The sequence below is a fragment of the Rosa chinensis genome, chromosome 6 (assembly GCF_002994745.2).
Source record: "Rosa chinensis cultivar Old Blush chromosome 6, RchiOBHm-V2, whole genome shotgun sequence".
Classification (NCBI taxonomy): Eukaryota; Viridiplantae; Streptophyta; class Magnoliopsida; order Rosales; family Rosaceae; genus Rosa; species Rosa chinensis.
In genome coordinates this window covers 62856193-62883969 of record NC_037093.1, presented here as the reverse complement: position 1 = coordinate 62883969, position 27777 = coordinate 62856193, and the positions used below count along the sequence as shown (strand labels likewise).

Here is a 27777-nt window from a genome sequence, read left to right as displayed (position 1 = left end):
TCTCTACCCACAGTTATGCAAGTCAGAGAACCCGTCAACTGAGAGGGCAAACCAAGAAATGTACTTAAAAACCACTCACTCAATTTTTCAAACATGTTCGTGTCATGTTAAAGAATCGTAGGAAAATTTGCCAGGTCATCAACTTGAAATTCACAAGTCACTGTAATAATGATTTGGATTTGAGCTGCAAAGAAGTCTTGCAACATCTGTTTCCACATCCATTAATCTGCTTTACTATCAACAGTTTCTTCATCCAAATCTGAAAAAATTTCTGTATGATTCCATCTGCTTAGCCTGAAATATGATAGAAAGCAAAAAATAGATATACAAAACATAGCCACAGAGAGGCTGAACTACACAGAGAGGCTGAACTAATTGAGTTAAAGCCTAAATGATAGTTAAGAAATCTGAACAGTTTATGCCTTCTCGGGCAAGTAATTTTATGCCAACTTAGACTGCTCCAATGTGCATAAATTGATAATTTTTTGTTCTTGCTCTGGCAACTTCTTCAGGAGTAATCATCAAGAGAGAATGCCTTAGATTGTTTGACCACTACTACACAAATTGAATCAGACGACACCTCTCAGACGACGCATCCTAGTTTTCCGCCGTCTGATTGGTTTTTTTTTTTTTTAGATGTCGTTTTTATAAAATCCGTCGTCTGATAAAGAATTGAGAATTAGTTCAGAAGACGTTTAAGGATAGAACCGTTGTATGACCCTAAAAATATTGAGCGGCAAATTTTCCGCCATGTGTATGGTGCCAATCTCATCTCAAACTCCACATTTCCCCCCACACATGTATTAAACATTCGACGAAAAACAATAAAACTACTCTCGACTGAGGCTTCTCGACAGACCCAAACTCAAAACCAAAACCCTCTCTCGACTTGCCTCACACTAGACACTCACTGGCAACCCCAACACTCTCTGCTTGACAAACCCCGACCTCTCTCTCCCATCGACAAACCCCGACCTCTCTCTCCCACCGACAAACCCTTTCTCGTCAAACCCTATCTCTTCTTCTACAACCCCAACCAAAGCTCTCTCTCTCTCTCTCTTCTCGACAAACCCAGACCAAAACCTAATGGGTTATTCGATCTGGGAAATAGCAAAGGCCTACATCGATAACCACTTGAGTTCGTCGTCGCCGTTGACCTCTACCCAGGCAATCGCTGTTGACCCGAACAACTCCGAGCTCTAGTCTGACCGCGCTAAGGCCAACATCAAATCCAACAATCTCTGGTAACAACGACGTCTCTCTTGCAATTTTCGATGCCTGTTCTTCATCGCCGTCTTCTTGTTTCGTTTCTGAGACCTAGGAATTGAATTGTGTTTTTTGTGTGAACTTATGGGTTTGGGGTTTTTGAATTATAGGGATTCTGAGCGATTGTATTCTTTGTTGTAGTAAGGGACAAGGAGGGATTTCAGCACTACAAGCACTCCAGAAACGCACCGGAGAAACCCGTGTCATCTCAATCGAAAGCTTGGCTCAATTCCTCGAAATGGAGGTGCTCTCTGAGGTCTCCGACCAGGTTATCTACTTCATCTTTCTCTCAATTTTCGATTTCCCCTAATCTGTTCAGTTTCAAAATCCTATTTTTATGGTCTGGTTTTCTTCAATCCGTCTTGAGAATTTGCGTTTTGATTGGTTTGGTTGCGTTTTCCCCTCTCTGCTATCTCTAATCTCTCTCTCTTTCTCCCCCAGCTTGGATGTGCATGGAATCCATCTCTCTACTATTGCCATAAAACGTGCAGAAGGAGGAGTCCTATAAGGTGAAGAAGAATTCTTGACCGATAACTTAGATGAAGACCACACCATCAAAATCAGTCTCTTTGGTAGGATACTGTGAAGAAGAAGGGGAGAAGGTATGAAGCTTGCACTCCTGAATTATTAATCATTGCTTGCAACTTGCACTTATTGTCTAAATCTATAAATCATATGTTCTTGAGATAAGCAGCAATTAAATGTAGAGAGTTTCATATTGTTTTGTTTAGCAATTGAGCGAACCATAGGGTAAGTTTTGTACGTTACAGATACATATCTTTCTTCCTTCTCATTCTGAACAAGGTTAGTTTAGTCTGAACCTTATCAATTGGAAGTTGAACTCATAAATGGATCCACTTTGCTGTTCCGCGGAGTGACTCTTCACTTAAACATAGTTGTTTCTATGTAACATAAATGTGTGTGGCATGCTGGTATTGTTGAATGGTTCAATGTATTATGACTACATGATATATCATTAATCGAATTGTGTTATTACTGCTTCTGCAGATGTTGGTTTATGAGTTCATGCCTAATGGTAATGGTACCTAATGTGACTGGCTGTGCGATACGGACTTTGCAACATTTGAAGTTTTTTAAGTGGTTCCTCCCATATGATGCCTTTCTGGCTGGAGTTTCATCTAGCTAATTCTGTTTACTTACTTTGATATGAGTCACAAAGCCTGGACTTCAGTATGAGTTTACGTGTTGCTTGGTTCTTGGGTTCAGCCAAAGGACTTCTTTATCTCCATTCCACCGACATATGAAAGCTACCAACATACTTTTGGACTTCGGTTTCTGAATCATACCAACAGAGTTATGGGAATATACCTCTGTAAGGTAAAGCCATCTTCATTTTAAAAAGCATTTGTATTTTATTTTCTTCTCTGCATCATATATATGAACACAAAATGTGCTTGTACTGCCATCCACAATCCTATTTCATGTATTTACATGTCAAATACCACTGACATGAACATTGAAAAAACAAGGAAAGTATAAAATGTCGAGACCTAGATCTGTTTTGAAACATGTCTAGTACAAGCTGTATTTCACATTACATCTCTTTGTGATTGAAAATTGTGTTCGTCAAATTTGACAAATGCAAATGCTGACGGTGCTTTTGTTGCATCTGTGGGATTTTTCTTCCTTAGTTGATTTACAGAATTAGCAATTTCTCTTATGGTTTTTTTTTTGTTCTTTTTTTCCTTCCCGATTATTGCTGTACTCTTCAGATATCTGTTTAGATGGTGAAATTGGAGTTTCTTCTGTTAGGCCTAGAGGTCACTTGGAAGTTAAAGGCAAATGTATACATTTCAATTCTTTTTTTTTTTTTTCTTGATACTGTCATTTTTCAAGGACCGGAAGTGTTGTTAACATGCCTTCAATATGTTGGGAATGAGGTTTTTCACATGCTCCTGACAAACTAACATATGATGTTGACATGAAAGAAATAAGATGGTGCGGGATTCTCTAGGTAAGATTGATTATTGATATGCATAGGTATCTGTTAGTATTTGATTACATAATTCAGTTTAAAGATGCATGGCAGTACATAGTAATTATAGTCACCCTCTGTAGAGAATTGCTCTTGCATATCTGGTAGTGGCACTGATAGAAATTTTCTTGAGAACTGCACAAACCAAAGATGTGCCACCTAGCAGGCTGATTGCAGCATGTGTTCTCACTACTTACTTTGCTGTTATTTATGGGACAGATGTTCCTGATTGGAAATTTATCGTCTTTGACAGAGACAATAGTGATTAAGGGAAGAGTTTCACTGTAAGCTTCTGGTTTTCAAATCACATACTTATAAATAATTGGCATGTCTGAAAATCATTAGAAAATTATTGAGTTGGGAAACTTTGTATGCGATTGGAGTTTAAAATATTAAATTATATCACACTTCTTTAAGTGAAAACGTCCATTTCAATTTCAGGTATCTTGTGGCGTTAGAGGAGAACTGGATCCTCCTTGTAATGTAGTGGGATACATTGATAGACAAGTGTTGGGAATCAATCATGTGTATCAGCATCCAGCTTGGAAAAGATCAAAAGTATGTACTTTATCTTTCTTTCTTTCGTTTAATCACTTTCTGATCATCAAGATATTATAACACTGTCAGGTTTACATATTTAACTTGTGTATGTACTCTGAACTGCCAGGCTTGCACTGAGAATTCCCCATATGAAGGACCTTTCCGAAATGGTGCTCCTTTTGAACCTCAAGGAATTGTAAGGTAATATAACCACCGACTGTGTTAGATCATAGATCAAGAAAGTTGGATATGACAAATTATTTCCTTTGTCCTTTAATGAAATGGTTAAGAAAGGTACTTTAAAATTAGAACAATTCAATATATCCTTATATTTACGGAGTCACATTTTTTATCATTAACCTCATGAAATGTGATATTTAAGGCTCACAAATAACAAATCTGGAAGTTGATGACTGATTCTGTTACAACCTGATTTGCATACTTCTATCTGATTTTTACTAGGCTTTCCAAAATGATTTTTTAGCTCTGTTGTTATCTTTGACTAATTTTCTTTATACTGCTGTGGCTTACATCTCTTTATTGTCCTTTTTTTTTTTCTGTGTCTTAGTTTTCCGTATATAGCAATGATTCATCAGGTATTTAGGTCATGGAGATTCATCTATTATGCAGGTTCTTGACCGTGGTGAGAAGATTGAGCTATTGGTGGATAAGACTGATAACGCAGGTTAGTTCAATAAGCTCCATTAGTACTCTGAATGCAGGACCCCTTCCTCCCCCATTAAAGCCTTCTCTTAAAAACAATTACCCTTGTGCCACATTTCATGTGTTTTCTAATGTTGACTGGTGCTTTAATGCTGTGCTGTAGGCTAAAGATTTCAAGCAACAAGGAACAAAAATGAGAAGGAAGATGTGGTTTCAGAATATGAAGATAAAGTTACTAGTACTATTAGATGTACTCCTTTTGGGGATAACAGATTAACTTTGGACAATCCATTTTGGTGCATGATGTAAATTATAACAATTTCTTCTATATATATATATTGATCAGTTAATTTGGTTTTTTTTGATTCCACATCCTGCAAATATAATGCATTGAATCATTCTATTAGGACAACAATAACCACAAAAAAACTGTCGTATGTGCACCAATGACCCAAAAATAAAAATTGTAGTCTGAATGTAAAATAGATAATGGATACTTTGAAAAACTGTTGTCTGAAGGAAAGTCACACAACGGGCATAAAATAAAGCGACCTCTGAATTGCCTTCACACAACAGTTTCTAAAGTCGCCTGTCGTCTGAAGAATAGTCACGCAACAGCTAATGCTGTCGACAGGCTGCCGACATGCTGCGCGCCATGCTGCCGAGCCCTTCACACGACGGTTCCCTACAATCGATCTTCATCATACGGCGCCTCGATAGACGACGCTTTGCCTCCATATCAGACGATAGTTTTTAGCCGTCGTCTGATTCAATTTTTGTAGTAGTGGGCCAGGACCATTGCCATGGAGGAGTTCAAGTGTTACTTGAACCTGCTCGATCTTACAACATGTTGAGATTAAGGGTGGAGCACCTCCTCACTTGAGGTGCGTTGAGGCAAGTAGACTCTTGCCTAAGTGAAGGTTTCAAGATTACTTCAGGAAGTACAAGATATCCAGGAGGTTGCAGAATTAAAATTTCCAGCAAGGTATTGTATATGCATTTAGATGTGAAGTGAAATGTTCTGGGCAGTATCAATGTTAATTCGTACTATAGTAACAGTTGTAATAATTTGTGAGGAATGTTTATCTGTGTTCAGGTGATAAACATATTGGCAGCATACTTGTTTGAGAAGGAGTCCGACTCATGGTTCCTCCCAACCAATTTTGGGGTATGTCTACGGTCAATCCTCGGGGACTTCATAAGTCATGAGTGACGTCTTGCAATATATCATGATTACCCTAGTTAATATAGAATGACAAATAACCTATTCAATTGGAATTACAATGCAATACAGTCTTTCTCTAACACGATGTCCTAAATCACATCATTGGGGTATGAAATATCACATGACATATCATGAAAAGCCAACAAAACATAGCAAAAATAATAAAGGAAAATTATGTATGGTTCTGACTGAACTCTCACACAATGAGATCTAAAAGTTATTTAGAAGATTTCTCTAGCACTTAAGTTTCCTCAAAGTCCCAAACAGTATACAACTATATATGCCATTTGGAAATATGATTTTGAACAGGAAGGGAAGAAATCTCAACATGGATGATAATTAGAATCATCAAGACAAGCAATCGAATCATAAAGCATTAATTTGCATACCAAGTTTGCAATAATGGAGCATAATGCTCAAATATATGCACATAAATTCTGCACACTTGTATCTGTTGTGTGCACAAGTTTTAAATTTTAAGACAGAGAAAGGGTTAGCCCTGAATGTAGATGCTTTGGACACATGAGATCTTGCTTTCACAGATTTGACAAAATCCAACCTGCAATTTTGGCAGCCAAAGTTTGTTGGAGCGGAAGACGAGCATTGACCCTTGAATGGCAGCCTGTACATCCAATGTGTACCAGTTTTGTATCCAAAACTGCAGGAAGATAGATTTCTTTGAAAAAGGAGAAGAGTGACTCTATTGTGGAATTCCTGGTAAATTGCACTTCATAACACAACTGGAAAATTAAAGATGCGTCTTTTTGCATCCACTCATTTATAAAGTACAATTTAGTATGACTTCAATATTTTACTGGTTTGAACAAAAAAATATCAAATAATTAGTATATAGATAGATCAAATTGATGAACAGGGCAGTACTAAGATTAAGTAGGAATAGAGAAAGCTTGCATTGTTGAACTGGAGCCAGGGAATAGAACATACAGACCCAACAAAAGCATTAATTAATTATGAAGCTTACCTTGCAACTCCTCTATACTTGGATACACCACTTGAAAATATATAATCTTCTTAGCAAACTATTTTTAGAGCTTACATGAATATGTACAGAAACAAAAAATCGAATCATATATATAAGCATAACATATTATATTTTTCCACTATGTCACAATCATTATATCCTGCATGCAATTAGCGATGTTCTAATTACAAAAATAGTATCTCTGCAGTCTGCACTATAATTAATAATGAATGTTGCAAAGCTGCAAGTTATGTATGAGTGAAATGTGAGTTTTAAGGCTTTCAGAAAAATCAGTATCAAACTATGAATGTAACTAAACAATTACCTAGTTGCTATTCAAGCAGAAATAAGGGAAAAAGTAACAGAACCATTGCAGGGTTTAAAATGACTTTTGACTATTACGCCCAATAATAGATAGGAAACTTAGACCATGAGCATGGAGACACAGAAACCAATGAAACCGAAAAATCTAGGTCTCTGAAGTCTGAAAAGTAAAACATTATAACATTATTGATGAAGAAAATTACCAGCTGAGGAATCCTTGCGGTCCAAGCCTCCAACCAAATAGTTGCCGGATGCAATAATGCAAACTCCTCTCTCTCTCTCTCGATCAACCACCAAGAGAGACAGATCAACCCCTCTCTCTTTCTGCCTATGGATCAACTACCAAAACACACTTGCCAAAGCGATGGCAAGGTCCAATACAAGCAACACAACAACTAGGGGAGAAACTGAGAAAGCGTAAAACGCCACAGAAAAGACGCGGGCAAAAACAGTAAAGAATCTGTTACTAAGGGCTGGTATAAAGAACCCTAATTTGTGTCTTTCTTTCCCGTATAAAGTATAAGCATCTTCTTTTGTTTTGTTTTTTTTTTCTTGTAACCAGAAGAAAGAACCCTAATTTCTCTTGTGAAGACCTATGGATATTGATTATTCTCTAAACGCAATAAGAATCCGGAAAACATGAGTTTTCTATCAGGGAGAACGCAAAGTACAATATTCGGAACTCAAGAAACTCACGGATGTATGGCTTTTCACTCTCTCTACTTTCTTTTCTCCTTTGATTCTGTGTCTCTCTTGCTTTCCCCCTTAATTAATAATGGAGCTAGGTTTATTTTGATAAGTTTGATGAAGTTGAAAAATCAATTTATATATGCATTGTTTATCGATCGTATAGGTTACGATTTTCATTATTAATGCTCTTCTGTACGTACGTGTTTATTATTCATGACTGTGTCTGTGTGCATAACACCATTAATCTCTCTCCCAGTATGCCCGGCGTCAGAAACGTCTTCAGAAGATCCTGAAGTATATATTCACGTAAATATACTCATCTAGCTCCATTTCTATTTTTGTCAGTGTTGTTTTCCGTCTTGGTCAGCCTTCACAAATCCTTTACATATGAATATGCTTATTTGCTTTTGCAGCTGGCCAGCTGGGCCAATGGATTTGCTAAGACTACATATAACTTTTATTTGGAGGTGATTTCTATGATTATGGCAGCAGGAGAATTTCCATCTGATGCACCAAAGGCAGAACTGATGGAGGAGGCATTGCTGGGGGTAAGAACTGGGAAGATTACACCAAAAATATTGGTGGGGGTCAGAACCGGCCGGGAAGATTACACGAAAGACGATCCGGGATGAAATGGTTAAAGCTGTTCTTGAGGTGTGATCGATTCTGTCTAGCTAGTTAGCTGATGACTTTAGTGTCATAAATTCTTTTTTTTTTTTACTTGCTCCTATGATCGAGTAGATATGTAAAGGTTGAAATGCTTACATATTAATTAAAAGTTTGTACTTAACTGCAGGGTTTGAATTGGGAGCTGATTGATAAACAACAATTTGGAAGCAAAAGCCTCTCTTCTTCTGGGATAGGTGATAAAGAAACAGAAGTCCGACCCCTCATACCTGCTTAAAGGTAAGGAATGTCACAAAATTCAGTAGAAATTTTAGTACATTTTGATCATAATGTGGCTTCAAATATGTAGACATCTAGACATAATGCTCTTCACTCTATGCCAGCTGAGTGGGGCTGGCTTCAAGGGGTGAAAGAAAAAAACATTTCCCGGATTTGTTTTAAGCTCTATTTTCAGACTCAAAATCGTCACCGATCAAAAGAAGGTTGCAAGGTTGAGGGCTGTTATGCAACTTTTATCTCTCGACCTGCAGTCCTTGTATACTAATCATAATATTTAGGCGGTGCATATGCAACATGCATGGTGAAAAGAAAAAGGGAGGATGCTAACAAATGGATAGTATGTTAGCACAATTAGAACTGCAATTACCAGGTTAGCAGTAATATATAATAATCACATTTTGGTATTTTTCTACTTTCATGAGCTCGTGTGCTTCAATTAGAAACTTAAGTCAAGATTGTTATGAATCTGTTACTACAATTAGATTCATAAAACTGAAGTGTTAAATCATGTTTTGGTTGTTAAAATTTCTGTCCTCGACCAAATCCATTATATGATTAAAGAAAAATTCTTCTGGTAAATGTCTAGTTCCGCCTTTAAAATTCAGTCTCTTAAATTTTGGTCAAGAATTTCAATGTTGCACTCCTTAAACTCTCCTTTCCTAAGCACATCCGTAGAGTCCTCTTTATTACTTATGTTTACCCAAACATACATTTCATCGACCAGTTGGTGCATGCCGGCCCTGGCAGGCCCAAATACGATCGTCAATTTGTGTGTTCAACTCGCGTGGCAGCTACACCCTCAGAGCTGTCATAAATCACTCTTTAACGCTATGTTACGGAGAAGTTTAGCAGCTATGAATTCGGGTTGTGGTGTAAATGAGAAATAGACCTTTCAAATTGCTTTTGTATGGTACCCAAATGATCAAGAATCTTTATTTAGGTAAATTTAAAGTAAAGAGATGGATCTACAGTTTTAATTTTCTCCAAGAAAGATGGGCGTTTCGCTTTCATCGTTGCCATTACCATCTTCCTCTTCACTGTCTTCGTTTTCGCTCTGGTCATCTTCATCTTCACTGAAATCATCTATATATTCATCACTTTCTTCCGAGTCTGTAACACCAACCACCTTATCTCCTAGGACAACCTCCCCTAAGTACCATAAAACAGCACGGGGGATCGATGATCTGATTGCGAATGGTTGACCTACACAAAAATAATGGCAATGGCAGAAAATAAAACAAGTTAACAAAAAGTTATGAATTACAATATCGTGTAGACCTCAATCATACTAGCCAGTTGTTGATTGGCAACATCATCGTAAAAGATGATCATACTGGGAACATGGCCATGGTCTACTTAGTAGTAAACAAAATTAACACACCCAATGTAATAATCTCGACTCATGTTCCATCTCCTGTTTATAAGATGAAGAAAATTAAGATATACCAATAAATTAAACTTGTTGAATACAAAAAGATTTATTGTAACTCTCACAGCAACTTCATCAATTTGAAGGAGATCAAAAAATTTGAAGAAACTTTCACGTTCTTTTGTTAAACAGTTTTCCGGAAACCATTCGATCTCTATCCTGCAATGCGCAACTGTGAGCCAAATTATAGTCAAGTAATAAATATCAACAACCATGTCTTAGGGTACGCAAGCCAAATTACCCTATTGCTTTATATAGAATGGTTTCATCTTCATCAAGAAACTGATATGTCTTTTTTTTAATTTTTTTAAAGAGGGCCAGAACGGCTGCCCTTAAGCCTTTACCATTAATGAAACTGACATGTCTTGGTCAAGACAGAGTTTTTAAAGAAAGGATTGTTGTTAAAGCAAAACTCAAGTATGAACCCCTTGACTATCTTTTCTCAACTACTTGATGTCTGCAAGATACTTGAGAGCTTCTCCATCACGAACAATAATCTGATTGCAAATGATCAGAGAGTGAATGATTTGCACATGCATGTTAAGACGTTAAACGAGTGACATTATGTAGAGGCACTAAACTCCTCACCTCCGCATCTAGCAACTCATGGTTTACCAAAGCATGGTACCAGAAGTTAGGCACACCTTTCCCTACCAAAAAAAATAAAAATGACCAACAATAACAATTAATAAATGTCACACAGTTATTACATGACAAATAAAGGTCAAGACTCAAGACTAAAAGAGCGTACCTTCGGGGGCAACCTCTTGATATACTGCTTTAGTACTATTAAACACTTTTTCAGCTTCAACAACACTATTTACAATCCCATATCGCTGCAAAGTGATAAAATAAGTTTGTATAATCAAAGAAAGGAGGCTTATCATTCTACAGATAGCCAACGACCAGCCCTAAAAACCATTGTTATACATATATTTAGGTATATATACCAGCATGATACCTCATTGTAAATTTTATTATAAAATTTCTGATACTTGGCTTCAAGTTCTGCTCTTTCCCGATAAAACTGTACCTTTAATCCATTATGATGTCCTCTCTGCAAGTTGAGAAAACCTTTGATTTAAAAGTTGAACTATTAAACTCATTAAATAATAATAACAGGGCAATGGAGATATAGAGAGTACGTCATAGACCCTTAGGACCGTCTTGATCGAGTAGTATACCACCTCAAAACAACAAAAGTAGGAGAGGAGGCTACCTGAATGTTTCTGAAATGGTCAACATGCTTGTGGACATCCAGTACGTGATAGGTTATTGAGGAAACATGAATGCCTTGTTGTAATCTCTATCATCTGTGTTGGTGCCAATTTCGGCGTCAACGAGTCAACGGAAGTTCCGTTGAAATCCAAGTGTAAAGTGGTGGGGTTGTTTTCTTCAAGTGGGCCTATCTTTTCCTTCGATTAGTTTGACTACGTGAGTAGCCCTGGTCGTGCACTTGTGACTGAAGGTATGGCCTCGGGCTTCCTTCACCTGATGTTGGGTCTCCAAGCTACCTTATTTGGTGAAACTGGTAGTCTCGTCTTGGACTTCTTTCACCTGATGTTGGGCTTCCTCCACCTGATGTTGGGCTTCCAAGCTCCTTTCTTGGGTGGAACTGATGGCCTCACGTCGGGCTTCCTCCACCTGATGTTGGGCTCCCAAGCTCCTTGTTGGGTGAAATTGATAGTCTCGTCTCGGACTTCCTTCACCTGATGTTGGGCTTCCAAGCTCCTTTCTTGGGTGGAACTGATGGCCTCACGTCGGGCTTCCTCCACCTGATGTTGGGCTCCCAAGCTCCTTGTTGGGTGAAACTGATAGTCTCGTCTCGGACTTCCTTCACCTGATTTTGGGCTTCCTCCACCTGATGTTGGGCTTCCAAGCTCCTTTCTTGGGTGGAACTGATGGCCTCACGTCAGGCTTCCTCCACCTGATGTTGGACTCCCAAGCTCCTTATTGGGTGAAACTGATAGTCTCGTCTCGGACTTCCTTCACCTGATGTTGGGCTTCCAAGCTCCTTTCCTGGGTGGAACTGATGGCCTCACGTCGGGCTTCCTCCACCTGATGTTGGGCTCCCAAGCTCCTTGTTGGGTGAAACTGATAGTCTCGTCTCGGACTTCCTTCACCTGATTTTGGGCTTCCTCCACCTGATGTTGGGCTTCCAAGCTCCTTTCTTGGGTGGAACTGATGGCCTCACGTCGGGCTTCCTCCACCTGATGTTGGGCTCCCAAGCTCCTTGTTGGGTGAAACTGATAGTCTCGTCTCGGACTTCCTTAACCTGATGTTGGGTTTATCTTCTCTCCATAGGGTTGACTGGTTGATTCAACATGGTGCTGGCCCGTCAGGCTCCGATGATCAAATCAGAAAGTGAGAAGGAGGAGAAGTTTTGTTGGTATTTTTGGAAAGTGATTCCGAGACCCCGAATGAAGGAAGAGTCCTTCTTTTTATAGGGCTTGGAGGTGGTTGAGGTACACTGTTGGAGTATGGGCTTGGCCCCGAAAATAAGGGTGTCAGCTCTTTTTCTGACATGCCATCAGCATGGGTTTGGTCGAGTGGGTGGCAGAGTGGGTGACAGATGTCACCATTTTATGGTCTCTTCTAATCACATCATCTTCAACCCACGTTCGTGGCCATGCTGGTCATGGGATTGTGACACTTGTCCAATTAGGTAAGATTTGCTTCTTGATTGGTGCTCCATGTCTTATCATGACGATTACATGTGCGTGAGCTTGGAGGTCAAGGCTTTAGCCTTGGAGCTCGTGGTCATGATCCTTAGAGGTCGAGGCTTCTAAGCTTGGGGCGAACTCTTGGTCTTGGGGGTTGAGACTCTTGGTTCCTTTGGACTGTGCTATTCTAGTAGTGAGGTCGTGATATGCTTTTGCCTTGCCATCCAAGATGGTGAGTCAATCACATGGTGACCGTCCAAGACTTAAGAGGTAGAGATCAAAGGTTGAAGACTTGGAGTACCAAAGTGAGGCATCTCACTAGTCATGATTATTTCCATCTTAGGGTTATCTTTTCTTTCTCGATGAAAGGTTTAAGTGCGTTGAAAGGTCAGAGTCCTACGTGGACTCTTTGACATTTCAACGCGTACCGCGTGGAATGGGTTGAAAAGTCAAAAGTATTTGTCGAACCAAATTATGACATCAACAATCTGCTCTAGCGAAGCCTCCCCAGTAAACCATAATACAGCATGAGAGATTATATCATCCCGAATGATGGACCTGCAAAAAAAAATACCACCAATAGAAGAAAACAAGTCATCAAACCAAAAAAAATATTATATGGATACATCGTGATCTCAATCATATTACGTTCATGAATTTATCCATGGGTAAAAAGCAAGTTATGAACTCACCCAATGAAATAATTTCCTTGCAATATATATTTGAGTATTCGGTCCTGTTGAGAAAGAAAGAGGAAGAAGTAAGACACTACAAACAAATACTTACAAAAAAAATAATATTATCCCCTTTAAATCAAAATGACCATATTACTTTATAGTCATTATGGAGTTAGGCTTGAAGAAACTTCTACATTTTGTCAAGCGATTTTTTGAATACCACTCAATTTCTATTCTACAAAGTACCAAGTTACGTGTCAACCAATTATTGTCGATTAGATACAAACAACCATGCACATAAACAAAAATATACTATTTAGCTTTATAGTAAGATACGAATCAAACTAGAGAGCGAAAAAAACTAGCAAACCCTAGGGTTTGAGCGGAGCAGTGAGCGGCGGTGATCCTTCCGAGGATCCTCCGATCGCTTAGTAGTGGCGAGGCTATTCGTCGTAGGATGGTGATGATGAGGGCACTGGTGGTTTCTTTGCTAGTGTTTCTCTTCAGCGTTGGCCGGTGTGGCGAAGACCTGAGTCGATGTTCATCTCCGACCTCAGATCGGTGCTGCCTCTGGTCCAACAGACGGGAATTTATGGTTTTTTTGACTGACCGGCTACTATGGCGGTGGGGTAGACCACCAGACGTTGGCACGGTGACGGGGACGGTCAGATTGTGTGGCCGAGGATGTCATCATCTGGATCCTTTGACGGTGAAGGCGCAATCTGGGATGATGACGGGGATGGTCAGATTGTGTGGCAGAGGATGTCATCATCTAGATCCTTTGCCGGTGAAGGCGCGATCTGGGATGGAGGCGCTGCAGGGTGGACTGGTTCCGGGCGTGCGGCGATCAGAGGTGCAACAAAGGGCAGCAACGGTACCAGTCCTCTGCTTCGGGGCCCGGTCCTGCCTTAATTGGGTGCCTATATCAGATTTCTGGGTGCCCAGTATAAGGCTGTGGGCTTGGGGGCAGGGCTGGCTTTGGGCCCGAGATAGGGCCCAGTGGTTGGGATTGATTTCTTCTTATATTTGGATTTGGGATCCAGGAGGTGCTTTGGGTACTTATTTGCTCCAATGTGTTGTTATTATTTCGGGGCATGCCCGAGTTACAGCTTCTGATGATTGGGTCTCCAAACCTCAAGGTCATGGCAATGGTCTCATTGTTGGTAATTATCTTGAGGAGACTGAGAATTTATCTTCAGTTTTCTGTTAGTTTATCTATAAGTGATTTAGAGCAGTATCTTATTGTACATGAATTACTCATTGGTGTAGTACACCTTCTGGTTTGTTCTAGCTTAGCTCTAGCTTCAAGCCGTTTGTGGCTTGTGTCTGCTCCCAAGGTTTTTTCGGGATGTCAGTCTAAACGATTGTAATCGTTAAAAGTTTCAATGAATTCACTTTTCAAAAAAAAAGATACGAATCAAACTTAATGGTTTCATCTTCATCAAACATATGATATGTCAGGGTCAAAACAGAGTTTTTGAAGAAGGGATTTCGGCGAAAGTAGAACTCGGGTTTGAAAACCTTAAGGTTTTCTGTCCTATGCCACTTGATGTTTTCAAGATGCTTGAGAGCTCCTTCATCATAGTGTTCAATCTAATTTTTTTTTTTTTTAAAAAATTATTTATTTCACATTCAAGTTCAGACTATGAACATTAAAGATACGAATTATATGTGATCTCACATATTTATTTATGGAACTATAGGGCTATAGATTTTCAAAGCATAGAGCCAAAAATGAGGTATCCCCCTTTCTGCAAAAAAAAAAAAAAAAACTCTGAGCCATTGACATAGACATCAACATGGAAGATGCATTACCGGGGGTTAAGTGTCTCTGTAATTACTGAATGCAAATAAATCAGTCTCCCCAATGAATCATAACTCAAGAGTCCTGAATATTGTTTTAATCTTTGACTGAATGTATAACTTAATAATTGTCACAAACTAAAATAGTAAAATACACACACACATATATATAATAAAGGTCGCAGGGAAGATAAGCAATACCCTCTTGATTTGTTGTTGTTGGTTCAGTGGTGACTCCAATTGCGTTTACGATATTATATCTCTGCGAAGTGATAATCACAACCTTTTCTTTCTAAAAAATCCAACCTAAAGTTAGCAAGCAACTAAGCATGATATATACCTTGTCGTACAGAGGCTGATAGAGTTCCTCATATTTAGATTCAAGCGCTCCTCGATCCTTGTAAAACTGTGCCTTTAATTCATCATGGTCCTTCTGCAAGTTGAGTTAGCTAGCCTCAAGGTATTTCATTCGAAATAATAAGCTACTTTCATATATTATTATACTAGTAATATAATGTTCCGGAGTATTAGAACTCTAGAATCATAATTAATTAAGGTACTATTTGTGTTGTACATCATAGAACTAATTTCCGGAGTTTCAATATTCATGACTAGTAAAAAACACACAACAGAAAAACTACAAACTTGAAAAGTAATACATGTATCTGTATAAGGTATTGAATTTGCTTTGGGGCCTTCGGTGAGATCCAGTGGAGTTCATTGTGCTACACGCATAAACTAATTAGAAATATAATGTTAATAAACAAAATAGATCAAAAGGGGCACTTTACTTGTTTTACAGTTAAAGGCTACTCACCTTGTTTGGATTAAGACCTAGTTGATCATCTCCATTCCCAACTTATGCAAGAGAAGCCAAAAGAAGAACGTGAAAACCAAAATCATCGTATCTCAAACAAATTCATATAGACAGAGGGAGAGTACCACAATAGCCGAGATCGGAGGCGCTGATGTCGTTGCTCATAATAAGAGAACAGGGAGTCAAACCCCTTCAAAATTACGGAAATGATATTTTGGTTGGAATGAAAAAATAATAATAATAATAATAATTTCAATCATTTTGGAGCACGATAGTTCTTCATTGTGCAATTTTGAAGCAAGAATAATTGGGATCGTGCTCCATATAAAAGTACTCTTCCTATTGTTTAAACAGGGTCAAACCCTAATTTCTATGGAAATTATACTATATACGAAAGGCCGGTTGGGTGGTTACTGTTACTACTGTTCATCAGGTCTTGAAAAGACTCTTTTGCCCTTCGTTGTCTTTTTGAATTACACTTTTTTTTTTTTTCCTGGTTACTGTTTCTTTTGTCAGTTTCCAAACTTCTTTCTTTGAAAAATATCTGGTCTTTGTCTTCTTTATCAAGTTCTAGATCGATCTGAACTCTACCTCAATTTACTGCCATTTTCCCATTCTGGAAGCATCTTTCTGCACCGACATCAACTCCTGCAGACTATAAATTGAAATCAGCAGAGGTAAGCAGAGGCGAAACAGCCCTGAAACGTGAGAAACATCCGAGAGGGTTTTCAGGTAGCAATCCGTTCTCTCTCTTTTCTCTTTTACCAATTTTTTTTCATTGATGTTCCGATCTTCCTTTGTGTTGGTTTCGCTGATATTTATTCTAAATAGGAGTCTGGGTTTTGGGTTTTTTGCCTTTGTTTTTGTTCTGAGTTTCCAACCGTGGAATTGATTGTAGGCTATGTAGAAATGTAATGGTAAGAACCCTCTTCTCATTCTTTCTTCTTTTCATGATCAGAGTAATCAGCAAAAGAAGAAGAGGTTTTATTTTCAGCAAAAGCAAGATAAGAATGGGGTTCACTTGATTTGATGGCTTCAATTGCATGATGGCTGTTTTCATTTTTTTTTTTTTTTTTTTTTATTATGAACAGACATAATGTTTAACCTTATACTTCAATACATTATTCGCGGGTGAAGCTATTTGGTTGGTATGGATTGCTATTGATCTTTCTTCTGTTAACTAAAGCTAATCTGATTCAACTCTTAATGTATGTGATTTGGTTTCCTTCTGCAGCCTGGGTTTTAACTTTTCAACAGTTCCAAGATCCAAATCATTTAGTAAATTGTCATTGGTTTCCATTAGTAAAATATTTTCTCCTGCTGATAAGTGATAAGATTGTGAGTTTGTGATGACGTGAGAGGTTCATTACAAGTACTATATACTTTAAAGTTACCAACTGATGTATGAATATGACCAAAGAACAGATTAGATTGGTACTTATTTCTCCATTGTTTTCTTCTGCAGCATTGATTGTAATTAGTAATTATTATATTATCTAAAGAAACTAATTCATATGGTCGTTTCAAATATAGAATGCAGGAAGTTTTTCTTACTTGGTTTCCATAACGACATGTTAGTCTTCACTGTTGTTGTCCTATTTATGTTTTATGATTTCTTGATATCTAAGCTACAAAGTTATTAAAACCAAACTTCACAAATCAATGGAGATGGGTTCTGTTATACCTTTTTATGTATGTGGAATGCAGCTTTCTTCTGAAGCTTAAATTCTTCGTCTGACATTTCCATTTGCTCTATTGTGCAGACCACAGTAAAGTTTAGTTGATTAACCGATCAGTAAGAAGAAAAAGGCCTAGGTTTTTGAAGTGTATTGTGGTCACTAAGTTTGCTGCAGGTAGATTTAGTTCAATTTAGTTAGTTTTCTTTATTTTTTATCATTTAAGTTCTGGACAAATTAATCATTGGGAGAAGAGATTTAATTAGTACTAGAAGATGCATTTATGATCGATGATATCACTGAAATGGTTCATGCATTATGGTCCCGTCTTGAATTATTTGGTGGAGGCGTCAAGTTCAACAGTGTATGCTTTATTATTTTAGTAGAGTAGTTCTTATTTTAATCATCTATTGTTTTCTTTGCTCTGTTGATAAGCAGCAAGGCAGTTGGAATTCCTCAAAGGCAGGAGTTATTCTACTCATCATCAATCTACTCATTATAAACGCCCTCATTCCAATAACAGGTAAAACTAATCTTCACAAATTCATTACTTGGTTTCTGAACACTACTTTCATTACTGAAATCCTCTATAAAGTATAAACACGATCTTTTGCAGGATTCTATAATGCCTGCAACTAATTTCTCAGCTTCACCCTCCTGCTCACAACATACAGCAGCTATCTGAGACTTCTGATACACCAAGTTTGATACCAGTTTATTCATTGTAATCAAAACATTACAAAATCAATAATATTATCATTATGTATAAAAATACAATATAGACAGATCAAATCCCGCTGTAAAGCGCGGGCAAATCTTGCTAGTTAATTACGATGAAGGGGTTTAGGGTTTACCGGTTTAGGAACCGTGCATTTCAAGATGAGATAATTGCAGACTTTGACCGATCAGAGATGGACTTGACCCGGTATTTTCTGGCGTAGGCCTTATTGGTTAATTAATAGTTTAATACTGATATAATTTAGAAATATTAAAAATAAGTATGAAATCAACTGAGCTTATCTGACATTCCACGGGACTAAATATTGTGCCTCCGATAACAATATTTATTCTATACTATTTAGTCTAATGACATCAGTCTTCTATTTGTAAGTGGGAGGTCGTGAGTTCGACTTACAATATGCTTATTGTTGTATTTTTTTTTTTAAATGGACTTTATTTGTTGTATTTAAATTTGTTTTCATTTGATCAAAAGAAAAACACTGCTAAAATAAAAAGTTCTCTCGGATAAAGAACAAGCGAACCTCATAGGGTTTCGAGTCTAGGCGGCGAGGTCGGTGGCCATCTGCGTGCAGCATCAGTGACAAGCCTGACGGGTTTCACAGGTAGGAGACAGTTTGACTGGTCTGGTGGCTTGCTTCCGATCTCGGGATCAGTGGTTAACTGGTTTGGTCGGAGCTAACCAGCATGGTGGTTGATCAACGGCGGCGGCGGTTGGTGGGCTGGCCTTCTTGAGGTCGGGGATCACGTTTTTTGGCGACTGGAATTGAGGCAATTCGATCCTTGATTCCGGTCGGTTGTCGCAGCTTTTGGGTAGGTGGTTGTCGACTGGATTTTGCAGTCGGAGACCAAGCAGTTCTGATACCGATCGGCAGCATATTACTTGCAGGTTTTCGGTGCTTGATGGGATACTAGCAAGGCCGGCCACCGGACAGATTGGCGACGGCGGCGGCAATGGAGAGGCCTAGGGCTTCTGCCCAGTTTTCTCGGGTTTGGGCTGGGGTCCTTGGGCCTTGGCTCAAATCCGGGTTGTTGGGCCTTAATTCGTGGGCTTGTAAGGAGGGTGCCTTGCCACCCTCACTTGTCACTTAGTGATGAGGGTGGGTCTGGCCTAAGAGGTGGATATTCTTGGGCAAGTATGGTCCAGGACCAATCGTTTCGGATCATAACTTCTGTTGGAGTTGGTAATTATCTGGAATAAGATTGGATTTCAAGCGGCTTATGGATAAGGAGTTTGCTCCTATTTGTTGGCTAGGAAGTGAGTTTCTATTAGTACCACAATTGCGTGATTGGATAATGGGAGGCTATAATATGATTTTGCCCTAGAAGACATGGAGTTTCTTTGTTTATAATTAAGTTCGCTCATTATAGCGAGCTTATCTTTGACTTGTAATGAGTTTGCTTAGCTTAGATTAGGGTTTCCGGATTTTCTTGCCGGCTATCTTTTTGTAAGTGCAGCTAGACTCTAGCCATTGGCTGAATGCCGGCTATTGATTCTAATCAATTTCAATTCAAAAAAAAAAATAAAAAAAAACACTGCTCGTTACAGAATTACTGGAAGAACACTCACGTGACCAACACGTGGTATGTGAACTTTGCCTCTCTTCTCACTCGGACACATTCATCCCCAAAAGAAACCTTCCCTTCCTCCTCCGTCTTTTCGCCCTTCTGCGCTCACATCGTCAATCAGGTAAATTACCCCCAAATCCTCAATCTTTTCTTTTGTGTGGCAAAATCTTCTAATGGATTCGTTATTTTAATTTGTGTGGATTTTTTTGACAGGGTTTGTTATATTTGTGATCTTGTTTCGCTGTTTCAGCTTCATTTACAATTCAATATCCTTGGATCTGTTTCTTTCGTCCCTCTGTTTCACCCAATTTGTAATTCAATTTTGAAATCTCGTTTGACTGCTGAGGAACCCTAGAAATTAATATGATTTTTTTTTTTAACTTATGAATTTCTCGACAGCCGGATAATTAACCAATACTTGTGTAGTAAGAGTTTGATGGCTTTGAAAATGTCTAATAGTAAACATGGGTTTGGTGTGATGGGTGGGATCCTGACCCTTCTGGATTGCAATAGGTTGTTAATAAAACCCTGTTTCTAGAATCCCATTCCTCTTAAAATGGCCTGCACAGAAATGTCTGTTTCTACTTTCTATTGGTGTTAATCTGTTGGGAGTGATAAGAAAATGTAGAGTAAGGGACAGCTCAACAGTAAGTGAATCCCATGTAGGCCAACCACAGGCTTGCTCGTAATGCGACCATTCGAATTCTACTGACGGGCATATGAAAATAGAAGCCTGGTCAGATTAGGAGATCCTCAATTGAGTCAAGTAATCTGTCCAGAATTTATATAAGAAGATTTCAAAATTATATGTGGAGCTGTTAATATAATAGTTATGCAAATCGTTCTTTTGCTCTTCATGTGCTGCTGCGAACCTCTAATATAACCTTGGTTTTGTTCTTTCTAGCCTCACCTTTGTAGCTTTGAATATGACTTTACATCAGTTTGTCATAAAAATACGTTCTCCATTATATCACTGTTTCTTTTATTGAACTATAAAAATCACAATATATTTTGAAAAACTGGCTTTTTGCTTTAGCGTTTCTTCTTTTCGTTATTGCATATATCTTGATGTTCTTGGTTATTGCAGTTGAAAAATGGCGGGAAAGTACATCATAGGATCTCTTGTGGCAACCTTTGGAGTTGCATATGTTTGTGACACCATTATTTCTGACAGAAAGATATTTGGAGGTAAGTTTTGATGGAGGAGTTTGATGATTTTTCATGGTATAATTTCTATTCAGATCTGACAGTCTTGACTTGATAAACAGGTACCACTCCCGGAACTGTTTCAAACAAGGGATGGTGGGAAGAAACTGACAAGAAATTCCAGGCCTGGCCTCGCACTGCAGGACCTCCCGTTGTCATGAACCCCATCAGTCGCCAGAATTTCATTGTCAAATCCCAGTCAGAATAGTGAAAGGGTTTACCTTGGGCATATAAGTTGATGAAATGAGTTTCTTTTCCTGGTCAACAAAATCATTCTAATAAGCTTCTCACTGTGGGTAAGATTTTACTCTTGTTTCTGGCTTGGTTGAAGGTGTATCAAACCGTGGCTGGCATTTTTTGTGACAAATTTCCTTTTTGTTTGGGGGTTATTTAATCAGAATTGGCCCCTCATTCAAAACGCAAGGTCCAGATAATACTTTTGGGTGTTGCTCTTGTTGTGTTTTTATCCAAACTACATTGGTTAACTGAGAGTATGCTTCTGAATGCTGCTGTTTCATCTCTTTATTCATACCGTCTCAAGTCTCAACAACTTTATTTAGTGGGAATGACGTGTATATGTAGTTATTCTTAACGTGTGTTTGGATGAAGGAAAAATTTAAATGAAAATTGAGGAATTACCAAGTTCACAGTCTCTGGCAAGGAGATTTCATGAAACAATTCAACGTTTGTAATCAGCGGTTAAACTATGAAAAATTTCTCATTATTTCAGCACAAACTTGCCGGATGTTACGATAAACCTGAAGAACATAAATTTCTCATTATTTCAGCACAAACTTGCCGGGTGTTGCGATAAACCTGAAGAAGTTCATAAGGGATTTTTGGCAGCTTTGCTAAACACTTCGCAGCTACTAAAATGCTCTTATCAGTAGCAAACTAATTCCCAATACTTGTGTTAATAAAGGTACCACCGTATAAGGGGTTGTATATACACAATAAACCAATAACTCACCTGAAAAAATATATACACGAATAGTGACTTGAATACTGGGCATAGGATTGTGGAGAAAAATGGGAAGCTAAGTTCGAAAGAACTCTCTCTCTATATATTGAACCTAACCTAACCCATCAATGACATCCAAGGGATTAGCCTTTGGCTGATCCAAGTTTCCCCTTGCATTTAGTTCCCTCGGCGGGGAGCTTCCAGTGCTCTTGCTCAAAGCCCAAGCTTTAGTTCCTCTCTTCTTGGACATAGCAAATTCCTGACTCTTACTAATTCCAGGAACCCTTTTCATCCTCCCAATAACGTCATCCAGCAAATTTCGATCTTCTTCTGAAAGCTGTATTCTTCGGGTCTTGTTTGTACTATAATCCATGGATTGCATTCGCTGCATCTTGGAGTGCAAGTCCAGTCCCCTACGAGTTGGAGACCGTATAGGCAAGGGCTTCAAACCATGATCACAATGTCTTACAAGGTTGATTAGCTGGTGAAGCCACGTCACTAATTCAAGGATGTAAGCATCTGTCTTTTGCTTATCTGCGTGATAGAGTGTCTGGAGGCGGATCAAGTTGCTTTCCGAGGATGTATTTTTCCCAAACTCAGTACTGTCAAATGGGAAAGCTAACATCAGAAATCTTTTCAGTAAAAAAATAAATAAATAATCATGTACATTGATATAAAATGATGCATCTTGTCCATCTAAATGAAATTCAGAGAAAGTGAGCGGCTTGACTGACCCAGAGTTTGCCCATTCTCCCACCCACCCAAAACCTTGATGAGCTCTGTCACAAGATAAAAAAGAGAGACATTACTTAATGTAAGATAAACATAATTACTCATCAAAACACTGAAAACAAGCCCAAGGAAAGCATTTGATAACAGCTTCAAATTACTTATTCGTATTTGAGGCAACAGGAACAAGCCAGTGGAGAGTCTTTTCCATTTCAGCTTTGACCTGAGAAACCATGAGCTGCAGAAAACATAATATGAAAATAATCAAATAAAGGAGAGACAGTCTTATCAAAAAATCAAAATAAAGGAGAGATAATTGAGATGCTGTAGATAATAAGCATACGTTGATGAAAATAAATTAACAGGGAATGAACCGATCTCTGTAATATGCAGTGTAATACCTCTTCCTTGGCATCAAGAGTTTGCAATCGAGATCGTAAAGCTTTCTTAACACTATCTGGCAATCCATGATATAAGTTGTCCCTTGTATTTGGGGGAAGAGAGGTTGGTCGAGACGCCTATTAAAATTACCATTGCATACAAAAGGAAATTCCATTTTGTAAGTTCACACAAACTATAGGAGACAGAGAATCATAGGAAACCCTAAATATAAACAAACACTTACAATGTTATCTATCTGGTTTATCATATTGGCATAGTGTAATGCAAGACCAGCTGCGCCTAGTCTTTGAGGATTTTTACCCTTCTCCCCTTTCACAAGAGTTACACCTGTCAAGTTATGAGCAACAGTCAAGAATTGAAAACTCCAAGCAGCCACCAAAGACACTGACTAGACTGTGTAACCCGTAGGGCCATCAATGAAGTCCTACAAGCTGCAATCTTTTACTTCCTAACTTGTACAGTGTGCACTACAGCTCTTTTAATCTAAAAAATATAGCCTCCACAGTGTCAGGACCCCAAATGGCATATTTTGGGGGGTTCACTAGATGAAACTCACAGCTTCCACTGACCATTATACAAAATCTAATTATAAACGTATAAAATAGCACATTTCTGGGGTGCACTTGATGAAACTGCAGATATGGTACCACCAAAACTCACAACTTTCATTTACAACCATAGAGCAACTAAGCATGTGATTTATTGAGAGATGAATTAGTTCCTTTCAAAAGGATGAAAAAAACTCTTGTGAAGAACAAAGCACGAATACTGTACATCCAGTGACAAATTTCTATCCGTGTCAGATGTTGCTCATACCATTATCACCAAATGCTTCCGAGATTGCTTGATGTGTATAAGCAACAATATCTACAAGTTTCTCCACTATCTGCAAAGAGCAATATAATTTGATAACAATGAGTAAAAGTAATCAAACAGAATTTTATTCTGGCCTGTCGAAGGCAAATACTGAGTACTGTCAGCAATATATTTCAATTCCTTGATGTATATAAGCATGCATTGCTTCAAACAATTGATAGATCTATGCCTTCCCTTGAAAAGATTTTTCCATCGGCGCTATTTCTTAAAGAAATTTCAGAGATGGTTCACAATAGTACCTCATCTAAATTTTTGGCCCAAAGAGATTTCTTTTTCAAGGTCCTCACAAGCTTTCTTTGTTGTTTTAATTCACTTTGTAACATTGTCAGACTTTCTCCTACAATTACAAAGATAACACCCTGTTAATATGTGCTGCCTTCATGTGGTTTTGTAGGTGTCAAGCAGAAATTTATCATGCACTGACATGCACAGAGAGCATTCAAGAAAAAGAAACTAAAGTACTCAACCAAATAATGCACTTTGTCATGTAAAAGAGGAAGTTGAAGATTGCTAACAAAATTGAGTGTAAACAATTCTAATGGGGAACATAGGTCCACAAAAGCATAATATAACATGAGAGAGCGAGAAAGAAACATTGGTTGCTTGATTCTGGCAGTACTAACCATATCAACAATTAGGTAGAATAAGTGGATAAGCCCAGCAAAAGAAAGGGTAGGATCAGTGAAGCATGACATATAAGTAATGCTGTTAAAAAAAGGCATGTCTCTGCAGTAGCACATTGTATAAATGGGAAAAAGGGGATAAAAGAAAGACAGAAGAATCAGAATATCCAGAAGTTGCTTAGGATATTATGAATTACCAAATTTTGAATCTAAACTGTACTACACTCTAAAAAAAAAAGGATAGACAAGAAATTTCCCAAGTCTAACCTCTAAGAGGGAGATGCAAGGCCTTAGCTTCCTCGAGCTTTCTCTTGTAATCTTGTTCAAATCTGTCCAAAGCACTCAACTCATGGTATAATTCCTACAAACATTGAAAAAAAAATTAGCTTCTCCAAGTTGGAGTTATATGGTATGAAAGAACTAATATCTAGTGTTACTTAAGCATAGACAGATAAAAAACTACAACTAGATGCAAATTCTTGACATCCTCAATCATTAGTTAATTACTTCACCAGTACATCACATTTCACTGCACAATGTTGATAAATGTAGATATACTACTTACAGAAGTATGCTGACCAAGAGTGGTCAATTCCTGCATTGTCATTTCGGCTTCTGATCTTAGCTGTTTGTGACTTGGATCATCAGAATCTAATCTGAATATCAATTTCATAAACCATATATTAAAGTTAGCATCAATTCGTATATACATTCTACCAAATAGTCTAAAAATCAAACCCACCTTGAGAAATATCGACTCAGGTTATGCCATTGTGGGTCTTTACACTGGTTGCCGAACCTAATTACTTCCCGTGAGAAAAGATCAAGTTCTTCCCTACAGATCCCCAAGAAGCAAAAGTTTAGAGCTACTAAAAGGCAACAAATTGCGACAAAGACACTCACACTATTCTCCCATGAGAGTAAAACCTTTTGTCAGCAGCAGCAATACTTAGCAACTCCCTCATATCTTTGGACACCAAGTTTTGTACACCTTGAGAATGCAGAACCTCTCCCTTGAGGAACTGGATATTCTTTTCGGAAAGCGATTGCAACAAGTTTGCGCCCTTGGCGATTGTGTTAGCTACTTCAAATGATAGTATAGATATTCTATTGCCTCTAGAACCCCCAGTAAGAAATCCGCTATTGCTTTGCAAATTCGACACGCTACTGCCTAGTGTATCCAAAACTCCTACTGCCTTCTCCAGGCCTGCAGTTCCAGCTCTGCCTATAAATGAGTTCCTCTGCGAAATCTACAAAAGAAAACACAACATTAAACCAATAATGCCGCCGAGAATTTTAAGCAAATACATCTACAAGTCAAAAAAAAAAAAAAAAAAATCATATAAATTCCAATTTTGATACAAATAACAATAGAACAATCTGGTACATAATTCCAGGTAGTAAATTTGACTTTTGACTGAATTACCTTGGCGGCTCCATTCCGAGCAGGAGTTGACGGCTTCAACTCGCTCGAAAACGACGATCGCAGCTCGCCGGAATCGTACTTGTGCGGCGTTCTCAGGGCGTCAATATCATTGGAGAATGAAAAATTATCTTTCATCTTATTCACACTCGACTTGAGCTTCCCGGAAAACCCCAAATTCTTAGCACCTTCATCACTAAACCCAGCCGAGCAAACCGCCCCCATCGTTTCTCCCCCAACTAATTCAACTCTGACGTTCAGCAATTCAGCTAAATTCCACGGAATTCAGACCGGAAAACCACAATTTCTTTCAGATTCTCAGCAACAAAAACAAACCGGAATTATGGACCAACATCAGAAGCATTTACCTTATTTGCAGGGAGAATTCCAAGTCAGTCAGAGCCAAATGAAATGAATTTCTTAGCCGAAAAAAAAAGTACCAGAGGATTGAGGTTAGCAGGATTATAAGGACAAAGTCGATGGAGAGAGAGAGAGAGAGTATGTACAAAATATGGTTGTGTTTGACTGAAATACAAAAATGATAGAGAGGAATTTTCTTTATGACTGATTTGGTTTGGTAAGGAAAAATAAGGATATGACGCGTTTAGAAAAGAGGAACGGAAATCTCGTGGGAATTTTGACTCCGAAACGAAATTCATTTTAGTACGGAATCCAAAATTGAGCAGTGATTTTTGTCATGTACTTTTTTTTTTTTTTTTTTTTTTTTCCCGGTAAAAAAATCATGGTGATGATTTGTGCTGGTGTGAAATCATAGCCCGGAGGAGGGAAAAGGAATTGTCAAGTCCCGCCTACGACTTTTGGTGTGTGTTTGTAAATGTTGTCCTTGTAGACACTTTTCTAAAGGCTTTAGTGGTCTCTATTCAGTCAGTGACCGATTAAATAAACATGTTCAATCACTCTTGAATCACTCTTGGATGTAAATTCAGCGGTTGAAAATAAAACAACTCAATTTAAAAATAATTATTTTCACCATTTGATTTATATTCAAAGGTAATTGAGCATGATTTTCTTGTTTAATTGGTTACCAGATAAACATACTCGTTACCATGTTACTCTTTATATTGAGAGCCAATCAAGTGTGATTTGTATTTCTGTCTTTGAAAGATCTTTTTATTAGTCAACGCTTTGAAGTTTGAATGGGGATGAGGATGGGATATTTGTGATTATAAATAAGTAGGATTATATAAGTGTGTTTAAAGTATGAACCAAAGACTTGGACAATGGATTCCTTTTGGACTTTTTTTTTTGGGGGTGCTATAAATTGACATGTTGCTTACTTTGTGAGTTTAGTTTTAATCAGCAGACACTTTGTCACTTTTCATTTGGTGAGGGACATTTGTCATCTTGAAGATGGGATTTAGAATTTTTCAACACTCATATTTGTCTCCATTGCTCAAGATTCAAGAGTCTACCATCTTTTGTAAATTAAAAAGATTTAGTATCTTTTTTTTTTCTTCTTTTTTTTCTTTTTTTTTAGGAGAAACGAAAACACTTTTATTAACCGGACTCAAGTACAAGCAGTAGTAACCGTTATAAGAAGCCAGCCACGAACTGAAAAAAAAACTTCAAAAA

The 27777-nt window shown here is 38.2% G+C and overlaps 3 protein-coding genes and 2 long non-coding RNA genes across 9 annotated transcripts; 4 read left to right on the top strand and 1 right to left on the bottom strand.

The window, feature by feature from the left end:
* Positions 1 to 1437: 1437 nt before the first annotated feature.
* LOC112173280 lies at positions 1438 to 4760 on the top strand. 3 transcript variants are annotated; one of them, XR_005800961.1, is made up of 8 exons: positions 1438 to 1522; positions 1708 to 1868; positions 2275 to 2604; positions 3482 to 3546; positions 3704 to 3820; positions 3930 to 4003; positions 4433 to 4487; positions 4629 to 4760. XR_005800961.1 is itself a non-coding variant. In XM_024310886.2 (7 exons), the coding sequence occupies exons 3-7, from the start codon at positions 2584 to 2586 to the stop codon at positions 4740 to 4742; spliced, it is 381 nt and encodes a 126-aa protein (XP_024166654.1). In that variant the 5' UTR covers positions 1438 to 1522; positions 1708 to 1868; positions 2275 to 2583; the 3' UTR covers positions 4743 to 4760. The 3 variants fall into 3 exon arrangements, 2 of the variants coding, with proteins under 2 accessions (XP_024166654.1, XP_040363438.1); XM_024310886.2 differs by lacking the exon at positions 3482 to 3546; XM_040507504.1 differs by lacking the exon at positions 3482 to 3546 and having other exon boundaries at positions 1444 to 1868.
* Positions 4761 to 7931: 3171 nt separating this feature from the next.
* On the top strand, positions 7932 to 10261 carry LOC112174073. The gene is made up of 3 exons (XR_002925831.2): positions 7932 to 7992; positions 8100 to 8340; positions 8483 to 10261. It is a non-coding gene; the product is annotated as an uncharacterized LOC112174073 (long non-coding RNA).
* Positions 10262 to 16661: 6400 nt separating this feature from the next.
* Positions 16662 to 18483, top strand: LOC112173645. Of its 2 annotated transcripts, none has more exons than XR_005801091.1 (2): positions 16662 to 16898; positions 17745 to 18483. It is a non-coding gene; the product is annotated as an uncharacterized LOC112173645 (long non-coding RNA). The 2 variants fall into 2 exon arrangements; XR_005801090.1 differs by having other exon boundaries at positions 16666 to 17129.
* Positions 18484 to 19944: 1461 nt separating this feature from the next.
* On the top strand, positions 19945 to 21695 carry LOC112170228. Its single transcript, XM_024307437.2, has 3 exons — positions 19945 to 20085; positions 21052 to 21152; positions 21233 to 21695. Exons 2-3 carry the CDS (start codon positions 21059 to 21061, stop codon positions 21376 to 21378), a joined length of 240 nt encoding a protein of 79 aa, XP_024163205.1. The 5' UTR covers positions 19945 to 20085; positions 21052 to 21058; the 3' UTR covers positions 21379 to 21695.
* Positions 21696 to 21929: 234 nt separating this feature from the next.
* On the bottom strand, positions 21930 to 26737 carry LOC112170227 (protein PSK SIMULATOR 2). Of its 2 annotated transcripts, none has more exons than XM_024307435.2 (13): positions 26553 to 26737; positions 26188 to 26453; positions 25689 to 26011; positions 25504 to 25596; positions 25327 to 25417; positions 25029 to 25122; positions 24378 to 24475; positions 24079 to 24148; positions 23486 to 23589; positions 23262 to 23378; positions 23022 to 23098; positions 22866 to 22910; positions 21930 to 22733 (listed from the first exon to the last, which is right to left on the bottom strand). In XM_024307435.2, exons 2-13 carry the CDS (start codon positions 26407 to 26409, stop codon positions 22244 to 22246), a joined length of 1824 nt encoding a protein of 607 aa, XP_024163203.1. In that variant the 5' UTR covers positions 26410 to 26453; positions 26553 to 26737; the 3' UTR covers positions 21930 to 22243. The 2 variants fall into 2 exon arrangements, with proteins under 2 accessions (XP_024163203.1, XP_024163204.1); XM_024307436.2 differs by having other exon boundaries at positions 26188 to 26434.
* Positions 26738 to 27777: the final 1040 nt, after the last annotated feature.